The following is a 20,482-nucleotide window of genomic DNA, read 5'->3' on the forward strand; positions in this document are numbered from 1 at the left end:
CATTTTCAATATTATGCACGTTATTTGGATTTAGATGGTAGAATGTTCTACATTTTACACACTGCATTTTTGCTTTATAGGTATATAATAATGAATAGGATACAGTATTTATTCTTTATTATCACAGTAAGTAATTTCATAGATAGCTGAGTTATTTTTATAGCTCATAAAATGATACGTTATTAGTCTGATTAAAATAAATGCTATATAATACTTTCTCTGGTACATGTTGCCTTCAACTTCCACTCACTCTCTCAAGGGAAACTGAAGCTTTGCAATGAAAGAGAGGGCGGAAATCCCTACTATCAAGTCATAAATATCCTTCTATTTTGATTAACCCTCCTCATCTCAAATATCTCAATAAACAAAACAATCAACACACTTAAAGTCCAAAATTACCAGCATCACCTAAAAAGGAGCTTAATGGAGAAAAAGGGGCGATTAATCCTCACAGGGAAAGACAGTTCTTTGACAAAGACCCCAGAGGCATGCTTCTGTTACTAGGCTAGTTTGGCATAAGCTTTCCACATACAAGAGTACAATAATATATTTGTAACTTTATGAGGGAGTGGAAATGTTTGCCTGTGGTTGCGTTCTCACTCCTGCCTACAGAACATCAGCAGTAAATGATAATCTTATCTTTAAAATTTTGGTCTTTGGTCTTTGTTTTATAGTACTTTTTCAAACTTATTTTTTGTTTTGTTTTAATCTTTTTTTTCTAATTTGCTAAGTAGAAGTGGTAGCCACCATTAGGTGTTGTGTTTTTCTACCAAATTAAAAATTAAAAGCCTATTTCAACAAATTGTATGGACATCCCAAGTAGTGTTAATAAAAAACCAGAACAGATCTCTTAACATTCCCTAACAATCTCTTCTGTGTTCACTGGAATATGCCATTTTCCAGTAACATGTTACACAACTTGAAGGTAAGTCAATGCATATTTGATCAATTCAGAGTAATGATAAGTTAGATACTAACATTTTTTTCTGTAGGACAAACAATCTGAGCTTTCTTTATATTTCCTAAATGTGTATATTGGCATATCAACCAAATACAAGATACAAGGAAAAATAAAGATAGAAGATAGAACCATATTCTTAGATATCTTTTAATTTTAATATTTGAAGTACTTACCATCAACTGTTGCTAATTTCAGTGCACTTCGGAATTCTTTTATTTTCAAGTTACTATTCATCCCAGACAGAGTGTTCCACAGGTGAGAAACATTCATCTTCTCTTTGCTTAAATTGTGGAGGTTTTCAAGAGTATCAGGCAATACTGAAGGGTAGATAACACACAAGTTTTACAACATGCTTGTCTAACAAGTTAGTATAGTAAACTATTATCGGGACTAGTCAGGAATTAAGGCTTTTATGGTTAATAGTAATAACAAATACAGCATAAATGATTGCCAGTTTTCTTTCTTTTTTTTTAAGATTTTATTTTTACGTAATCCCTATACCCAGTGTGGGCCTGGAACTCACAACCCCGAGATCAAGAGTCCCATGTTCTATCGACTGAACCAGCCAGGCGCCCCTGCCAATTTTTTTTTTTTTTAAGATTTTATTTATTTATTTATTTGTCAGAGAGAATGAGCACAGGCAGAGGCAGGGGGAGAAGCAGGCTCCCTGCTGAGCAAGGAGCCCGATGTGGGACTCGATCCCAGGACACCGGGATCCTGACCCGAGCCGAAGGCAGCTGCCCAACCAACTGAGCCACCCAGGCGTCCTCCTGACAATTTTTAAATATTAAAACACAATAAAATATTTAACATCAGAATTAGTGTAACTTTGAGGATTCTGAAATATTTCAAGAACTTATAGTGATGCCACCGCTGAGTAACCACTATAAAGTGCAGTTCACATTGAACTATACAGATTTATAGAAGTCTGAGTTCATAAACAAGCCCAACTGATAAAAACATGAACTAAATAGCTTTTGCTCTACATCACCCCTCAAAGATCTTCCCTGGATCTTACTTTCTCTTCAATCTACCATTGCAGACCATGGGAGGAAGTTTTGTGTGTTTTTTTTTTAATTCCAATAGAATTTAATGGAAGGTTTAATGTGGGTGGTGGTGAAATTATCTCATTACAAATGTGTAGAAGATCACTTTGCTGCTGTATAGAGAATGGACTCTCCGGAAGATCAGGCAGCTAGGAAGCTACTGTAGTAGTTCAGAGAAAAAGATGACAGTGGCTTCGACAAGGGTAATAGTGACGAAGATAATGAGAACTAGACAAATAAAAAGATGTGTTTTGAGAATGAAGCTGAGAATATTTAAGATTTTATTTATTTTTATTTTTTAAGATTTTATTTATATATTTGACAGAGAGACACAGTGAGAGAGGAAACACAAGCAAGGGAAGTGGGAAAGGGAGAAGCAGGCTTCCCTGGGATCATGACCTGAGCTGAAGGCAGACACTTAATGACTGAGCCACCCAGGCACCCCTAAGATTTTATTTTTAAGTAATCTCTACATCCAATGTGGAGCTCAAACTTACAACCCAGAGATGAAGTGCCACACGCTCTACCAAATGAACCAGCCAGGTGCCCCAAAGTTGAGATTATTTTGTGGTGAATCAGACTGGGTCCATGAAGAACTCCTAGGTTTGAGAACTGAGCAACTGGGTGGATAGTGGCATCAAAAACTGAGAAAAGAGAGACTAGGGAAAGAATAAGATTATTGGAGAGCAAGAATTCCTTTTTATACATATTAAGTATGAGATAAATGGGGAGTCAAAAGGACAGAGATATTTAAAGTAGTAAGATTATTTGGGAAGAGGCTTAGAGAATGGGACTCAGAATGGATTCTGGGATCGTGCTAACATTTAAAAGTAAGCTAGAAAGGAAGCAACCAGCAAATAAGATGAAAAAAGAAGAGCAATTTTACAATAGAATATTACTCAGCTATTAAGAAAGAAGGAAATCTTGGGGCGCCTGGGTGGCTCAGTGGGTTAGGCCTCTGCCTTCAGCTCGGGTCATGATTTCAGGGTCCTGGGATCAAGCCCCGCATCAGGCTCTCTGCTTGGCGGGGAGCCTGCTTCCTCCTCTCTCTCTGCCTGCCTCTCTGCCAACCTGTGATCTCTGTCTGTCAAATAAATTTAAAAAAAAAAGAAGGAAATTTTGACATTAGTGAAAATATGGAAGAACTTTAAGGACAATATGCTTAGTAAGATGAAGCAGACAGAGAGAAACAAATATTGTAAGGTCTCACACCTAAAAAGCACTCAAAAATAATTAATTAGTTAATTAATTACATTTTTTAAAAAGAGTAGAATGGTAGTTACCAGGTGGAGAATTTGGGAAGATGTAGTTAAAAGGTACTAATTTACAATTAGAAGATGAAGAAGTTCTGGGGATCTAATGCACAGCATTGTGATTATAGTTAACAATACTGTATTATGTACTTGAAAGTTTCTAACTAAATCTTTGTGTTCTCACCACAAAAAAGAAAATGATAATTATAATTACATGATGTGATGAAGGTGTTAGTTAACACTATGGTGGTGATATATTGCAATATATAAGTGTATCAAATCAGTACTTTGTATGGCTAAATTTACACAATGTTACATGTCAATTAAATCTCAATTTTTTTTAAAAAAAGGAAGAGCCAATAAGGTGGGAGAGAAATTAGAAGATTACAGTGTCACAGAAAACACAAGAAAATTTTTGAGTAAACATATTAAATTAAAATAAGAATAGTTGTTGAATCCTTATGCTGTATACCTGAAACTAATACAACACTGTACATAAATAATACTTGAAGTAAAAAAACTGCTGGAGGTAAAGAAGATGAAAACAAAAAATTAACGATTAGATTTAACAAAATGAGATTTAACTTTTGTGGAAAAAAAAAAAGCTACTATGGAGTGGCAAAGTCAAAACCTGAATGAGTATTTTTAAAGAACTGGCAATATAGTATTCTAACAACAGCCACATTCCCCTTCAATTTCCAACACAAAACATATTCTATACTAAGTCAAAATATCAATAAAAATAATATTTGGTAATAAACTGAATGAAGGAAGAGGGTGGTGGAGCTAGGGACATAAGGGAAAAAAGATCAAGAATGACTCCTAACTTCGGGGCCTAAACAATTGAATGCTAAGCTCAATAGAAAGGGAAATCATCAGATACCAGGAACGGGGAAGAAATATGATTTATGTGTGTGCCTATGCTGATGCCATACCAGTCAGCTGGTATAATATAGAAGTTAAGAGCATAAGCTTCGGGGTGCCTGGGTGGCTCAGTGGGTTAAAGCCTCTGCCTTCGGCTCAGGTCATGATCCCAGGGTCCTGGGATCGAGCCCCACATTGGGCTCTCTGCTTGGCAGGAAGCCTGCTTCCCTTTCTCTCTCTCTGCCTACTTGTGATCTGTCTGTCAAATAAATAAATAAATAATCTTTAAAAAAAAAAAAAAGCATAAGCTTCACTTGAGTTCTAATCTTAACTCTACCACAGACTAGTTACATGACTTTTTTAACCTCCATGCCATGGTTTCACAACCATAAAATAAAAAATAATAATAGAGTTGATATGAAAACCAAATGACTTAATAAATAAAAAGTATTTAGAAGAGTACTGGCACATAGTAAGCATTCAATAAATATGAGTACTAGTAGTAACTATTATTGTTATGTGGTACAGATATGATCTATCTAGAACTATAACTGAGATGCCTACTTAAAACAAGCAGCCTGGAAAGTCTTCCATGCTAAAAATTATAACTAAAAACACTCTGGTCACCTTTTTAGGAATTTAAGAAGAAAGCTGTTCTATGCCTGAGGCATGAATAGGGGGAATAAATCTCCAACAATAACCTAAATCCCAAGGCTATGTTGGGTTTCAAATCAAATGATTTGTTTAATACATAAATTTAAAACAGAGAATTAACATAAAACTGTCATAGCTAATTATCCTTATGGAAAAAAAATTGGATCCCAATTTCGCTCCATACTTAAAAATCAATTCCAGATGAATTAAAGACTTAAATATGAAAAAGAAAAACTTAAAAATGTTTAAAAGAATATATTTGGAAATATCTTAATGTCCTCAAAATAGAGACAGGCTTTCTATTTTTCCTATAAAGGCAAAGTTATCTGCTAAACGTAAGAAGGGTAGACACTGGGGTAGGAATGGAAGTTTGAGAGATGGAGATTTTAAATAGTTACTTCAGAGAGTGGAAAAATATAAGCTAATTGGGGAGGAACAATCACATAATTCCTAGATAATGTCAAGGGTCAGCAGACAGTGTTGATCAAGACTTTATAGTGGAACTCTATTCGATCTGCTCAACAGTGTAATTTTCTCTAGAAATGCTGTCAGCCACAAGGAGAAAGCAGGGTTGGGAGTTTTGTCAGCTAGGTATAACAAAGGGGCAAGAGAATTTAGGGTATTTGAGACACACAGACCAGAGATATTTTTTAAGCCGAGTTAAGAAAGAAAATTGAGAACAGGAAGAGACTGATGGGAAAGGAGAAAGTAGAGGGGGAAATGGATGGAAGGTCCCAATGAGGTATACAAAACCAATAAGCAGTCTGATGAAGATATGAGCAATCAAATGAAGAAAAGAGGAAAAGCAATAAACATAAATGTGCAATATTAAGAATGAGAAAGGAAATTTAACTACAGATATGAATATGTGCTAATAAAATTTTTATCTCCATGAAACTGAAATTCCTAGGAAAAATGAAGTAATTAGCAATGCAAATAATCTCTTCGTCCAATTAATCTATTGTTTTCTTGTATAGAAAACAAATTAAATGGATTTATATAAGGTAAATAACTTACTTAAAATACAGTATTACTTAATAAGCACAAAATAACAAATTGCTACTTTTAACCCCATTTTTTTAAAGTAAGGTCCACACCCAGCATGGAGCCCAATGCGGGTCTTGAACTCATGACCCCAAGATCAAGACCTAAGCTGAGATCAAGAGTCAGATGCTTAATCGACTGAGCCATCTAGGTGCCTGTAACCCCAATTTTTAAAATACACATATATGACCTTGTATTTCTTTAGAATGAGCTTCTGAATGGCAAAGAATGTCTTTCTCAGCTTACCATACTCACAACTTAACATAAAGTCTGATACATAACAGTGGCTCAAGAAATGTTACTGAATAAATTAGAAGATGAAAAAAAATACAGCTTTAAGTAGAAAATCTGCATATTAGTACTCAACTATAGTCACTAGATGGCATCACTTCCCCAAATTGGGAAGACATTTAACTCTTTCCAAAATGAATTTTATATACGCATTTCTAACTCTCTATAAAAAGTGTGAGATTATGATTATTTTCAACTCATTTGCACATAGAAGTCATTCTGGATTTAGGGATCATTACTGGAGAAGATTAAAGCCAAACATATCAGCAGTAAGCCAGGCGTTTATTTGCCTGATGAACCGTAGGATGTCTTTTTGTAAATTATATTCTTCTAAAATCTATCACACCATTTGATCCACTAAAAGCACAAAAAATGATTGTTTTACATACATAATTTTTCAGAGAAGCGTTCCGTATTGGTCAACATTGTATCAACAAATTCCTTAAAATTCGCCTTTTTTGTTTCTAAAAGGGAAAAGAACATTTTTTTCAGTATCTTCAAGTATTAAATTATTAAGACAAATATTGAATTATGTAAAATAAATTATTTAGGGAGATAATATAATTAGAGCCATCAGCTAATATCACTAAAAATATATGGTTATAAGAGGGAAAAGCAATTCAACTTACAGGAAAAAAGTAAACGCTGAAAATTGCCAGGAAAATTAATCAAAATCTTTCTAGTCACAAGTGCACAACATTTTTAATTTTAACTTATATTACCTTGCCTTGGCCTTGCAACAACTCACTAAGATATGTAGGTGAAGAACTAGTATGTTTTAGAAAAAACACTTATACATGATATCATGACTTTTTTCCCAGGTCACAAAAGGAAATAGAATATCAGAGATTAGAAGGGAGCTCTCTTGACTTGTTTTCTTCCGTATCAGGCTACCATTCACACTGCTATCTTTATTCCAGTATACTGTTGAAACTATTAAACACTTTAATAGTCATTTTATACTTAGAAAATATCTCTCCTTGATTATATATAATCTCCCAATATTGGAATGGATAAAAATTTCTAAGAATTTTCTAAGGCCACTTTAAGGGTTTTACATAAATATAATGAACTTTTGATAACTCTACACCTTTGCTTATCCCACTTAAAAAAATTCTAATTCTAATCTATAAAAGATAAGGTACAGCCTATTGTCCTATTCTCAAGATTAAATATCATTGAAAAGTTTACTTTAAAGAGCACCAAATCACTTTGTGTTCTTAGTCAAATATTTAGAGACTTAAAAAAAAAATGCGACTTCAAAAAATTCTGGGGGAATGTTAGAGTTAATGAAGATTTATATTCACTGACAGAACATAGAACTTTCTAAAGCAATAGATTCCCTTATTTTGGTAAGGTCTATTTGATACACATATGTTTCAGCTGAACCACTGAACCCACCATCCATTTGAAGAACATTATTAATACCACTACACCCGCTTCTGCGCTTTTTCAATTCCTTTCTACTGTCTCTCTACAGAGAGAGCATTGCTGAATTTTTCAGTATTACCAATCTCTTGGTTTTTTACATATAAGTTTAAACAGGATAAACAAAATATTCCTTAATTTTGTTTTACAACTTGATAAAAATTATCAGATTCTTAGAGCAATCTGAGACTTGTTTTCATTCAATATTATATTTCCAGGAATCACCTATATAGTATATTGTTTTCACTAATGTACAGACTATTAGTATTTCTTTATGCACCAACGGGCACAACTTTAACCATTCTATCACTGATGATGTTGTTTCTTTTTTTTGTTTGCTATTAAGATCAGTGCTGCCATGAACATTCTTAAACATGTCTCCTTGTACATCAGTGCAAGAGATTTCTGAGATCTATAGCTAAACGTTGATTTTCCAAGTCATGAAGTATGAAAACCATTCAAAACACTACATAATGTTTTTCAAAGTTCCTTTATCACTTTTGTCTTACTTACCAACCATTAAATGAACAGATTTCTCAATTTTTGCCAATCTATTGGGTATAAAAAGACATTTCACTGTGACCTAAATTTTGCATTTCCCTGATTACTAGGGATGTTGAGAGTCTTTTCATATGATTATTAGCAACTTGTGTTCCTTCATCTTGCAATGGCTGTTCTTATAATTTAGTCATTTTTCTATTGGGTTGTTAATTTATAGGGGTTCCCAATATATTCTCCACAATGATCTTTTGAGGTTCAAAGTATTACAAGTAATCTTCATTCTATTTGTGGCTTGTATTTTCATTCTGTTTGTATTATCTTTTAATAAAGAAAAGTCTTTAAGAGTAGTCAAACTTACCAATCTTTTCTAGTTAGTGATTTTGTATCTTAAAAATAATCTTTCCTAACTGTAAGTCAGAAAAATTTTCTTCTCTTTTTCTAAAACTTTTACTGTTCACATCTGGAAATTATTACTGAATATTATACATAGATAGGGATCTGATTTCATTTTTTGCATTTGAATAATTAATTATCCCAGCACCATTTATTAAATGGTGTTCTCCCCCCCCCCCGTGATCCGCCACCTCATTATATATGTTTTCATATGCATGTGGGGATATATTTGTAAGTTTCTTATCCTGTCAATTTCTCAATCTCTGTGCCATTCTCACACTGTTTTATTTACTATAGTTTTATAATGAGTTTTGACATCCAGAAGAGAAAGTTCCCTCCAACACTACTCACACACCTCGATACATGTTTTTTACCCCCCTCAAGAGTGTTTTAGCTATTCTTGGCTTTTGTTCATGCATACAGATATTAGAATTAAGTCATCAAAAAATGTCAAGGTTTTAACAGAATTGCTTTGGATAAATAAATTATTTAGGAGAACTGACTGTTTAGAGTCTCTGAATCCATGAATATGGGGTATATCACCATTTATTTAGGTATTATACAATGTTTTAACTAAGTCTTACCATTTTTTTTCTCATAGGTTTGCTCCTATTTCTTTTTCACTTTTTTTTTTAATTTTTATTATGGAAAAATTTACATATACACAAAGTAAAAGATATATTGTAATAAAAGCTCATTTACTCTCCCCCTAGCTGTAAATATTCCCAATTCATGTCTATTACCATTTTACCTAAAAACCCCACCCATTTGTCTACTTGACTACCAATCATCCCCTTTAGAAAAGTAGCTGCTAAGTTATAAGGCTAAAACTCATCAAAGTTGGCTATTTATAACTATAACAAAGTTAGCTAGTTATAAGGGTCAAACTAGTACCTTCATTATGAATTGCAGGCTTTGACATAATAGAGTCCTTTGTCCCATTTAGTGCCCTTTGTCCTGACCTCTATCTTGTCAGAAAGCAAAATCAGAAACCCTACTTTTTGTTTTCATGTTTGCCTATAGGAAAAAAATGTCTGAAAATATGGTTATTACTGGTTATGTCTGGATAATGGGATTTTGTGTATTTTGCTGTACTTCTGAGAATTTTTCTGTATTGGTTTACTTTTAGTGACCTTTCTTTCTAATAAAAATAATAAAGTCATAATTCTGAGGAGAAAAAATAGCAAAGCAACCGTCTTTCATATGTGTAAGCCCTGTTTTCCTAAAAATATATCACTTACCATCAGCTTCAGTCAACTCTATGATCTTCTCAAATTCTGGCTTAGAAAGGTAAACCCCAAAATCCTGAAGACAAGTATTCAGATCCTCCAAATCCATATTTTCATCTTTAATTTTATCAATGGCTTTAATGACATCAGTCAACTCTGAAAATAAAGCAATATGCTATTAAGTATTAAATATAAAAGTTTAAAAGAAAACACCAATAGTAAGATGAATTTTAGTTCTAATACTAAGTTAACAAACAAGAACTTCAGAAATGTTATGTATAAAAAGAAGTACCAGAATCTTTAATAGTATTAAAAACCAACAAGGTACAAAATCAGAGCCAAAAACATATTCTACTTTGCTATAGTCTCTGTATCTAAGGAAGCGCCAATTTAATTGCAATTTGAATGCATAGGAACAAAAATATTATTTAATTTCCTCATTTAATTCTCTAATAATTTAAAATTTCCTAGTAGTATGTTTCTCGGTAGCAGAAATAGAAGTAGAAAACCCTCAATCCCAAATGATGAATGGGGTAAGGTTTCATTGCAATATATGGCTCAGTCTTTGGTTAATTTATCTTGGTTTATCTTCTGTATATATAAGTATTATTACTTGGAAATAACTATTCTACATGTCTTTTTATAATACTTTTGAATATATGCCTCACAAATTTGGGCAGTATTCCATTCATTAAATTTAAACAGATAAATTTTTACTGCAATAAAAGCTTTCTTAAAATAACTTGCAAACATATAGCATTATTAAGGGGGTTGACAGATGTGGGGGTGGGGGTATGTAAACTTTGGAACAAATTAAACTCAAATACTTTCCCTAATAGATTAGAATAGGTAAAGTGAGGAAGCTGGGCAATGGAGGGCATTAAGGCCATTATCTGGAGTTAATCAATTTTAGGCAATCACTGGCCATCATTACGCTAAACAAAGAAATGATCAAAATGATGTCTGAGTTAGATGACTCTTAAAAAAATGATTCTTTTTTATTTTTAAGATTTTATTTATTTATTTGTCAGAGAGAGAGAGAGAGGGAGAGAGAGCAAGCACAGACAGACAGAATGGCAGGCAGAGGCAGAGGGAGAAGCAGGCTCCCTGATGAGCAAGGAGCCCGATGTGGGACTCGATCCCAGGACACTGGGATCATGACCTGAGCTGAAGGCAGCTGCTTAACCAACTGAGCCACCCAGGCGTCCCAAAAAAATGATTCTTATATATAAATATGTACAAGATACATGTTCCTATCTTGTGAAAGTGAAAGAAATTTTCATGTAAAAGTAAAGAGCTGATGAGTGACATCAGCATAATGGTTCAATAGGAAGTCTAACACACTGCTTCGTAGAAATTCAAAAATAAATTCCCTTTGTGAGAAACCAGAAACTAACTGAAAGGTTCTTACACCCCAGGAGAAGGCAAAACCAGATGCACTGAAGCTGGCAGTAAGATTTGGGACAACCTCCTGCAAAAGCTGGAGAGCCTGCCCCCAGTGCAGCACTTATGATCCAGAAGAGCTCCCAGCTTCATCCAAGGGAAAAGAGCAATTGGTTCACACATCCACCAGTCCAACTTTTCCAAAAGGCCTTCTCAGAAGACTGGCTCTTGTCTTGCCAATCTTGGAGCTCTGATGATTCTAGTATAGCCTAGTTGTTTAGAAAGAATAAAGGTGGTGGCGTGGGCTGGCGGATGCCAGTGATCCTCCCTTCTGCTGAGCACAGAGCAGATTAAAATTCCCAACTCTTAGTCCACCCCCACCCTCCAAGAGGAAAAGCGTTTATTCATGCATTCAGCACCTCAGCTTTTTAAGAACTGGCATGTGTCTTGTCAGTCCTAGAGCCTGGGTAAGGAAAAAGTCCATAGAGGCCCAGAGAATATCTGCTGGACTGATTGGTGAGGGTCTTTCCTGTTTAAGGCCAGTATGTGAAGACTGAGAGAGCCAACACACACCAACAAAGTCCAAATGGAAATTTCATAACTAAAAAATACAATAACTAGAATAAAAAGCTCAGCAGATGGACGCAAGAGTTGAAGGGAGGAGAGAAAGGAAAGTATCAATGAACTAAGAAACAGAAATAGAAATAACCCCATGAACAACACAGAAAACTGACAAAACAAAAAAAAAGGAATAATTTCAGACACCTAGGAATATAAAAACAACCTAAGGGAGCACCTGGATGGCTCACTCTGTTAAGCATCTGACTTCATTCAGTTCAGGTCATGATCTCAGGGTCCTGGGATCAAGCCCCACATCAGGCTTGTCATCAGGCTCCCTGCTCAGCCAGGAGTCTGCTTACCCCTATCCCTCTGCCCCATCCCCCTGCTCATGCTCCCACTTGCTCTCTTTCTCTCTCTCAAAAACAAAAAACAAAAAATCTAACACTTGTGTCCCAGAAGAAGAGAAAGAGACCATGGTTAAAAAGATACTCAAAGAAATAATGCCTGAACATTTCCCAAATTTCAAAAACAGCAATGAAACAACAACTGAGTTGGTGAATAACCTTACATGGTGTAGCATTCAAGAAACTGATTTGCTAATAGTGTCTTCAAGAAATCCAGACACTTAAGCACTTACATTTATCAGAAAGGACAAAGGATGAAGTAGCTTTTAACATGAGACTTTTTTTTTAAAGATTTTATTTATTTATTTGACAGAAAGAGATCACAAGTAGGCAGAGAGACAGAGAGAGAGGGGAAAGCAGGCTTCCCTCGGAGAAGAGAGCCCAATGCAGGACTCGATCCCCGGACCCTGAGATCATGACCTGAGCCGAAGGCAGAGGCTTAACCCACTGAGCCACCCAGGTGCCCCAACATGAGACTTTTTATCTAAGTATAAGAGAAAATCTTTCCTTTGGATTAATTTTCCCTTCTCTGAGAAATCTTTTGGGAAGAAACAAAAAGCTTATCTTTCTTCTTTAGCATATGAATAAATAAAAGGAAATATAAACAATAAGCCTTATCTTTTATTTTTTAATCTTGCTGAAAAATATTTAATTGTTTGTATAAAAAATAAAATCAGTGCAAGCAAAAATTTTTTAAAAACTGGACTGTAGTTATAGTTATATGTCTGTAAATTTCATAAAAATTGCACAGGTGAATTTTATGTATGTAAATTATACCTCAACAGAATTGTTTTTAGAAATGCTCTAAAACAAAGGCAAACCAAACCAGTGTTTCATTTAAACAAGTCCTTTACAAAAAATTAAAAATCAGGGACACCTAGGTGACTCAGCTCAGGTCGTGATCCCAGGGTCCTGGAATAGAGTCCCGCACCATTCCCATCATTGGGCTCCTTGCTCAGCGGGGAGCCTGCTTCTCTCTCTGTCTGTCGCTCCCCTTGCTTGTGCTGTCTTTTTCTCTTTCTCTCTCTCTCTCACAAATAAAGGAAAAAAGTATTTAAAAAAATTAAAAATCAAATCACCCATCAATTGCTAAGAATGTAGCTAATTACCTATTTCATCTCTTCATTTCCTTACTATTACTCTACATTTATGTAGTACTTTACAGTTTTTAAAATCCACATAACAACTCTGGGAGGTAAGCAAGTTAGCTATTATTACCTTGACAGGGAAAGTCTTTAACAAACTGGCAAATGGCTTGCCTGAGGATTTCAGGACTATTAAGTATCTATCCAAAAAGCAAACTCAGTTCAGTTGAACCTAACTCTTTTCAACCTGTTTCTTTCCTCCAAATCATTTTAAAATAAACTTCCCACTTACCATCATATTCAGGAGGACTTTGCTCCATGGAAAGAGCATTCATAAAGTCATCTAAGTTCACCATTCCACTTTCTGTAAAATAAAGAGTTGGATTATGCATTGTTATGTTTTTGCATAAAAGGTAAATTTGTTTTTTAATACAACTAAGAAAGAATTACTTCTCCTTCACTTTGTCATCATCCTATTAAGTCTTCATAACTTGTTTCCCCTAGATGAGTCTTTCTAAATTAGGTCAGTTCATTTCATTTCAACAATTACTTAACAATTTTTAAATATCTATGATAAAGTGCAATGGACTGAGTTAGGTACTCAGTTGTTGATAGATATAGGAAAAAGGAAAAGTGCCCATACAGATGGACCATGAGAAATTTGAGTCTATTTCACACCATCATGAAAACCCACTCAATATGCTAACCATTAAGACACCTTGACAATACTAACCACTCCTTACAGACCCAAGTGTCCCCATCTCTACCTCCTACATCCAGCTGATCCAAATAACTATCTATTTTTAGGTACAAAGCCTCCACAGTGATCATACCAATCCTGATAAGCAACAGAAAGGGCTCAATAGGGGTGCCTGGGTGGCTCAGTGGGTTAAGCCTCTGCCTTCGGCTCGGGTCATGATCTTGGGGTCCTGAGATCGAGCCCTGCATTGGGCTCTCTGCTCAGTGGAGAGCCTGATTCCTCCTCTCTCTCTGCCTGCCTCTATGCCTACTTGTGATCTCTCTCTGTCCGATAAAGAAATCTTTTTAAAAAAAGAAAAGAAAGGGCTCAATAATTTTAGTAGCACCTATTCCTGAGATTTTTTTTTTTTTAACAAATCTTATTTTCTATTTATTTTAGCTAGGAAATTTTGCTCAGGTTCTAAGAATTCATTTCTAACACAATCCCAAGTCAGTCTTTTCCCAAAATGTTGCCTCTGCCTTCTCCTCAACTAAACTTCTGCTATGGGCAGTTCTTACTTAATGATAGAACAACTTCTTTAATACAACAACCCTTCCTGGAAACTTAAACTCTGCCTTGAACTTAGGCTGGTGACTGGGATATGCCATTTAACATCTTCTAGATGCTAACTGACTGCCTTTTTGTTTAAGTAGCACTAGCCCTAAATTCCTAGCTGTAGCACTCCTCCTCCATTTTGGAATCTCCAATGATTTCTTCTTGGATCCTTGGGCTATTTGCTCAGAGATTTTGTGGTTTTATTGCCTAAAGCTCCCTATAACTGGATCAGACTTCCACAGTACATGTTCCAAACTAGAAGGTATAGCTAAGGGATAGTCATGGAGTCCCACATAAACAATTGAGATATAAAAGGCCTAGCTCCTCCAAACCAATCCATTAGGTCAGACTTTCCAGCAACTTTTTTTAAAATACTGTTTTCCATTTTTGTATCTGTTCTTTTAGAATCATCTTTAGCATGGCCCATTCTGCTCCATTCCTAGTTGAATGAACTTATTCCATCATTTAATACTACCCATAAAACTACCTAATTTTCTCAAGAAGCTTGGCATTATCAGTCTCACCATTGTGAGTAGTATCTGTCACAATCTTCTTGAGCTCTTTGTCCGATAAAGTAATTCCTAGTGAAGGCAAAACGGACTGAAGTTCTTCTGCAGCAATGTAATTTTCTTGGAGTTTATGGATAGCTTCACAGATGTTTTCTAAATGTACAAAATGTAAAGTACTATTCGGCTACAGAATTTATGTGTCTTAAGCAACAATTAGCGCCCAAAATCTTTATCTAGTAATCAGAAAGCAAGTTTTATCTACTTATTATTTCACAGGACTGCTTTTTCTTCATATTTCTGTTGTAAATATTTCCCTTGTAGTTCAAACAGAAAACAATCTTGAAAATTCTATAAGCATTTATGAACTATTTGCTTGGAGGAACAACCTGTTCAAGTTGCTCAGCCAATGCTGCTTGCTTCTGATTAAAATATAATATACGAGTTCAAGAGATCATAACACTAATGTGTTCAAATTCTAGGATTCCAAGCAAAAAAATGAGATTTCGTGCCCTTCCCATCACTTTATTGTTTTCTTCTTGTTTTTTTTTAATTATACATTAGTCACCATATAGTACATCAATAGTTTTTTATATAGTGTTCTGTGATTCACTGTTTGCGTATAATGCCCAGTGCTCCACTGGTCTACCATACTTTCCGTTCACAATCTTCAAAATCATTACATTTTAAAAGCAGATATAAATGGCCATGATGAGCCCCCTGATATCATGCACTGAGATGGGCACAATATCACTTCAGTAATATTCCAGCCAAAAATGTATAACCTGAACTTATTCATTAATAAATACAAGGAAAAATCCAAATGAGGGACATTATACAAAATAACTAGTGAATACTCTTCAAAAGTGTCATGGTCATAAAACTACCCCAGATCTGAGGAGACTTGGGATACATGACAATTAAATGTAATCTGAGATCCTGGATGAAACCTTGAACCAGATATCTCATGAAACAAACTGAGGGTTGCTGGGGGAGGGGAGAGGGATAGGGTGGCTGGGTTATGGACATTAGGGAGGGTATGTGCTATGGTGAGTGCTATGAAATGTGTTAGCCTGATGATTCACAGACCTGTACTCCTGGGGCAAATAATACATTGTATGTCAATTTTTAAAAAAGAACATTTATGGAACAAATGAAAAAAATCAAATAAGGTCTTCAGAATAGTAAATAATATTATATCAGTGTTAATTTCCTTGTTCAGTGCATTTACCATGGTCCTACAAGATCTTAACACCTAGGAAAACTAGATAAAGACTATATAGGAATGTCTTTACCTTTGTGTAATTATTATGATTTTAAAATGATTTTTAAATGAAAAGTTAAAAATGTTTTTAAAATGTAAATCAAGTGACAGTCACATTTCATAGATGTTCAATTACCATCAGTTTATTTTGGAAGTCATACCCTATTTCACACTTCTCTATACACAGAACATGAAGCATGGCAATGGTAGGTAATTTGATTTTAGTGACTCCGGGAAGATAAATAACCACTTTCTTCCACAGTCTTCTAGTCACTGGGTAAATGCTTACTATTCCATTATTCCTTTAACTAGGTTTTTAATTCTTCCTGGAATATAAAGAACTCAGAAATAGGAATGAGGCACAGAGTAATAGTAGGGCATTGGTAAAGGACTCAAACAAACATCGTTGTGCCTCCTTAATAGAGCACACTCCCTTTCCAACTGAGTTATTGAAAACATGCATTACTGTGTATGAATCACTAATATTTCACTAAGCACTCATTTTAACAATTACATGTAATACGAAGTGCAATAAAAAGGTCACTATGTTTCTTTAAAGAAAATAAACATAACTTAAGCAACTTCAGTCAAGGACTACAGGAAGGAGTATTTAATTAAGTTCTATACACAGTATTTCTGATAGAGGTACCACAGAAGTACGAAAACATGTATCATTTGGGAAACCTTACTTATCATTTTTTTTAAGCCTTACTTATCTTTGAGGAAGACTATAAAGCCAAGGGCAGCTGAGATGTATGATATTAATTTTCTCTTGATATTCCCACATCCATAGGAAATAATATCTGAGGTATTATTTTATCATACAGCATATGGATATCATAGCTTTAAATTACGGAACCTGAGCAAATATTTCACATAGACTTCCTACCTACTTTGTTAAGTAAATGATAAAATAACCATTTCCAAAAGAAAACAGGCCTTCTATTTTCTAGGGAACTTGAGTCAGTCCGGTTAATTACTGAGTAAGCTTCTTGGTCAAAGTGAGGAATCTGAAAAAGGGAGCATCTGGAAAGGCACAACAGTCAAAACCACAGTGTTCTATGCATTGGCCTATAGACCAGAAGTGGCAGTTACTCAAAGGTACTGACAATTAAAATGCATACAACTATGTAATAACTGATTAATTCAGCTCATTCCTGTGATAACTCAAGAACTCAAGGACCTAGATTTTGACTCACATATAAGATACTGACCCAGAGCATTCATTGCAGTTTTTTCCTTTGATGAAACCTGTTTTAGGGGGCTGGAATGCCTTCTCACATCTGGCTTCTGAAGTCTGGGGATCCTAAAAGTATCACTTTTATCCAGAGACTTTTTGAGGCTTGTAATCCTCTTCAAGTTATACGGTATAGACTTTGAGTCATGAATTTCAATCTTCTCTGAACGTTTCTTAGAGTTTATGCCGTCCTTTGAATATGGTTCCTGGAGTCCTATATTGCTACTAGCAATCCCACTTGGGAATTTTTTTATTTGCAAAGGATTTTTTAATCTTTTATATTCAAGGTAATCATTATCCTCCATAATTTTATGATATTGGAGGTTTTTTCCATTTAACTTTGGGAATAATGATGGTTCAAACAGTCTGGAAGATAAAGTGCTTTTCTTCCTATACTGTAGATAGCATTCTGAAATATTTGATAACTTTCTGTTAGAAGTAGATTCATCCAAGGCTGACCATTCCATAATTGCTAAGCAAGAGAAACATAGTTAATTATTTCATTTACCAGCAAAATTTGAAATAGTTTTTTTTTTAAATAACTAAGTCCTCATTAAAGCTCTTCAACAAATTATCAGTTGCTTAAATATAAAATAAATATGTTTAAAAAATTACAGAGGTAATAACCAAAAGACTGAACTATTAACTAGGTTAAATATAATCTTCGGTTTAATAGATTTAAATTCCTTCATCCAAAGCTATTCAGAGTTAAACTACATCAAAGGTGACAGCCTCGTAAAGCACATAGTTCTCATTCCCCACTCTTTGTCAACTTTGAAAGATAATAGGCTGATATGTCAATATAGCTACAATTCCCTTAGTTAATGGGCATACCAAACTAAAAGGAAGTTGTAGTGGGGAAATTTTTATTTATAAAATCAGAATACAAATATTTACTCTTCTAAAGATTCTCAATACTTGTGGGAGTAAAATAACTGTATATAAAATAACATTTTTAGAAAAAATGAATACAATATCCCACTAGGGCTTCATTTATGAAGTCCACCGGATGGCTCAGGATAGTATGTTACATTTGAATAACACATTTTAAAGAATTTCAAATGTTATACTACTTGGTCATCAAAACAACTCTATGAGATCATCAAGTAAAGTCAAAGAAAAACAAGAAACTTCAACAGAGTAGCAGTAATCTTGACTAAGAAATCATTTCACTTAGAAAAAATAAAAATTTTCTTAGTTTAGTGTGCATTAAAATGAAAAGTAAAGGAAAATATTTGGATTTTCAATGTCTGGAAATCTTTTTTGAAATTAATTCTTTTTTTAAATTGACATATAACATTGTATTAGTTGTAGGTGTAAAAAGTTTAGAAAACTTTAAAGATAGTGACATGGATCTCTAGGTTCTATCAAAAAGAAATAGGCTAGTGAATGGATTAAAAAAAAAAATCTTTGACACTTCTGCTTTGGGCTAAGACACTGCAATAGAGACCAACTTTACCCTCAAAACTTAAATAACTGAAAAATTGGACAATTTATGTGGGGTGAAAATGTTTTCAGACATTGGACAATAAGTAGCACAGGACTAAATAATCCTTTAAAGAAGGGAAACAAACCAGCTAGAAACCCTACAACTGTACCAGCTTACTGTCTGGAAGTAGTTTCCACGTCATAGCATAGGAGAGTAAAACCTGAACAGAGCACGCTGGTCTGAATGAGTAGAGGAAAGAGAGATAAGTGAGATATGAGGAAGGCTAAAGAATCTAGAATATGAGAGTAGAGTGCCAAAGAAGAAAGAACTGCTGAGTTCTGGACATTAGCATTAACTCTTTGGCTGAGTATTAATCTGCACATACATGAGAAGATACTACCGAAGGACAAGGAGACAATTACCAGAAAATTGTAGTTAGGACAATTCCTGTAGCTCCCTGAGAACTAAGAATGATTTCTGATCCCATTAACCAGAGAAGAAAGATCATATAATACATGGGGCCTCCAGTAGACTCATGTGAAGAATACTGCCTTAGTAGTAGAGCTAAGTTAACATAAAAGCAGCTATGTGATCATCATTAAAAAGCTTTAAAAAGCAAGCTTCGAAAGGACCCAACTGATTCCAAGTAATTCAACTGCATCAGAACCAAATCTAACATTATTTAAAGGAGCTCTAGGAGACTATAAAGCACCAAGTAAATTGTGAAGGGGGAGCAGCTCAGGAAAGTAACTTCATAACATTGGGTTCACGCTGAGCTACATGGATTTGATACTAAACAGTATACCATAAATTCTGAGAACTGAACTCCAGGATAAACCACCATCTAGGTCCCAGGTGGGCCACTGGATGTCCCACATATCTGAATAGTACTGCAAAGGCTGTGAAAAACAAATTGACACTGAAACTACTAAACATGGAAAACTGATTGAAACTTGTAGCTTGAACCAAATTGAGTCAAATTTCTGCAAAAACAAATCAATATTTTCCATAGGAGTTGAGATCCACAGTCTCATAACTTAATATTCAAAATGTCCATGATATTAATTCAAAATCACTTCATATATGAAGAACCAAGAAAATCTCAATCTGCTTTGGAAAAGACAATCAATAGATGCCAACACAACCAAGATGACAAAGATGTTGGAACTTTCTGATAAAGACTTCAAAGCAACTATTATAAAAATGCTCCAACATACAAAGAAAAAACATTTTTGAAATTAATAGAAAGAAAAAAAGTGTCAGAAAATGACATAAAAGACATAAAGAGGAACCAAATGGTAATTTTAAAGCTTAAATATAATAATATATAAATATATATTTATATATTATATTTTATATAATATATAAATAAATATAATAAGTTAAATATAATAACCAAAGAAAAAAAGAAAAAAATTTATCAGACAGGCTCAATAGTAGAATGGAATCATCAGTTTATATATGGAAGAGTTTATATTTGAAGATAGATCAATAGAAATTATCTGAACAACCAGAGGAAAATAAGAATGATCAGAGTCTCAAACACTTGTGGGGCAATACGGAAGAGGGCTGACATTTGTGTCAGTGGAGTCTCATAAGGACAGGAGAAAAAGTGTGGTGGAGAACAAATATTTGAAGTTATAGTGGCCAAAAAA

At 34.4% G+C, this 20,482-nt stretch overlaps 1 protein-coding gene across 1 annotated transcript in view; it reads right to left on the minus strand.

Moving 5' to 3' along the window:
• Positions 1–20,482, minus strand: part of LOC111158199 (EF-hand calcium binding domain 13) — a 91,324-nt gene that overhangs the window by 24,987 nt on the left and 45,855 nt on the right. Inside the window, exons 9-14 of the mRNA XM_022520115.1 lie at positions 17,376–17,870; positions 14,916–15,053; positions 13,390–13,461; positions 9,677–9,820; positions 6,503–6,577; positions 1,135–1,278 (exon numbers count right to left, since the gene is read on the minus strand). Coding sequence (XP_022375823.1) covers positions 1,135–1,278; positions 6,503–6,577; positions 9,677–9,820; positions 13,390–13,461; positions 14,916–15,053; positions 17,376–17,870 — 1,068 coding nt within the window. The remainder of the gene's footprint in view (positions 1–1,134; positions 1,279–6,502; positions 6,578–9,676; positions 9,821–13,389; positions 13,462–14,915; positions 15,054–17,375; positions 17,871–20,482) is intronic.

The sequence above is a fragment of the Enhydra lutris genome, unplaced genomic scaffold (assembly GCF_002288905.1).
Source record: "Enhydra lutris kenyoni isolate GAN:26980312 unplaced genomic scaffold, ASM228890v2 scaffoldscaffold57, whole genome shotgun sequence".
NCBI classification, from domain to species: Eukaryota; Metazoa; Chordata; class Mammalia; order Carnivora; family Mustelidae; genus Enhydra; species Enhydra lutris.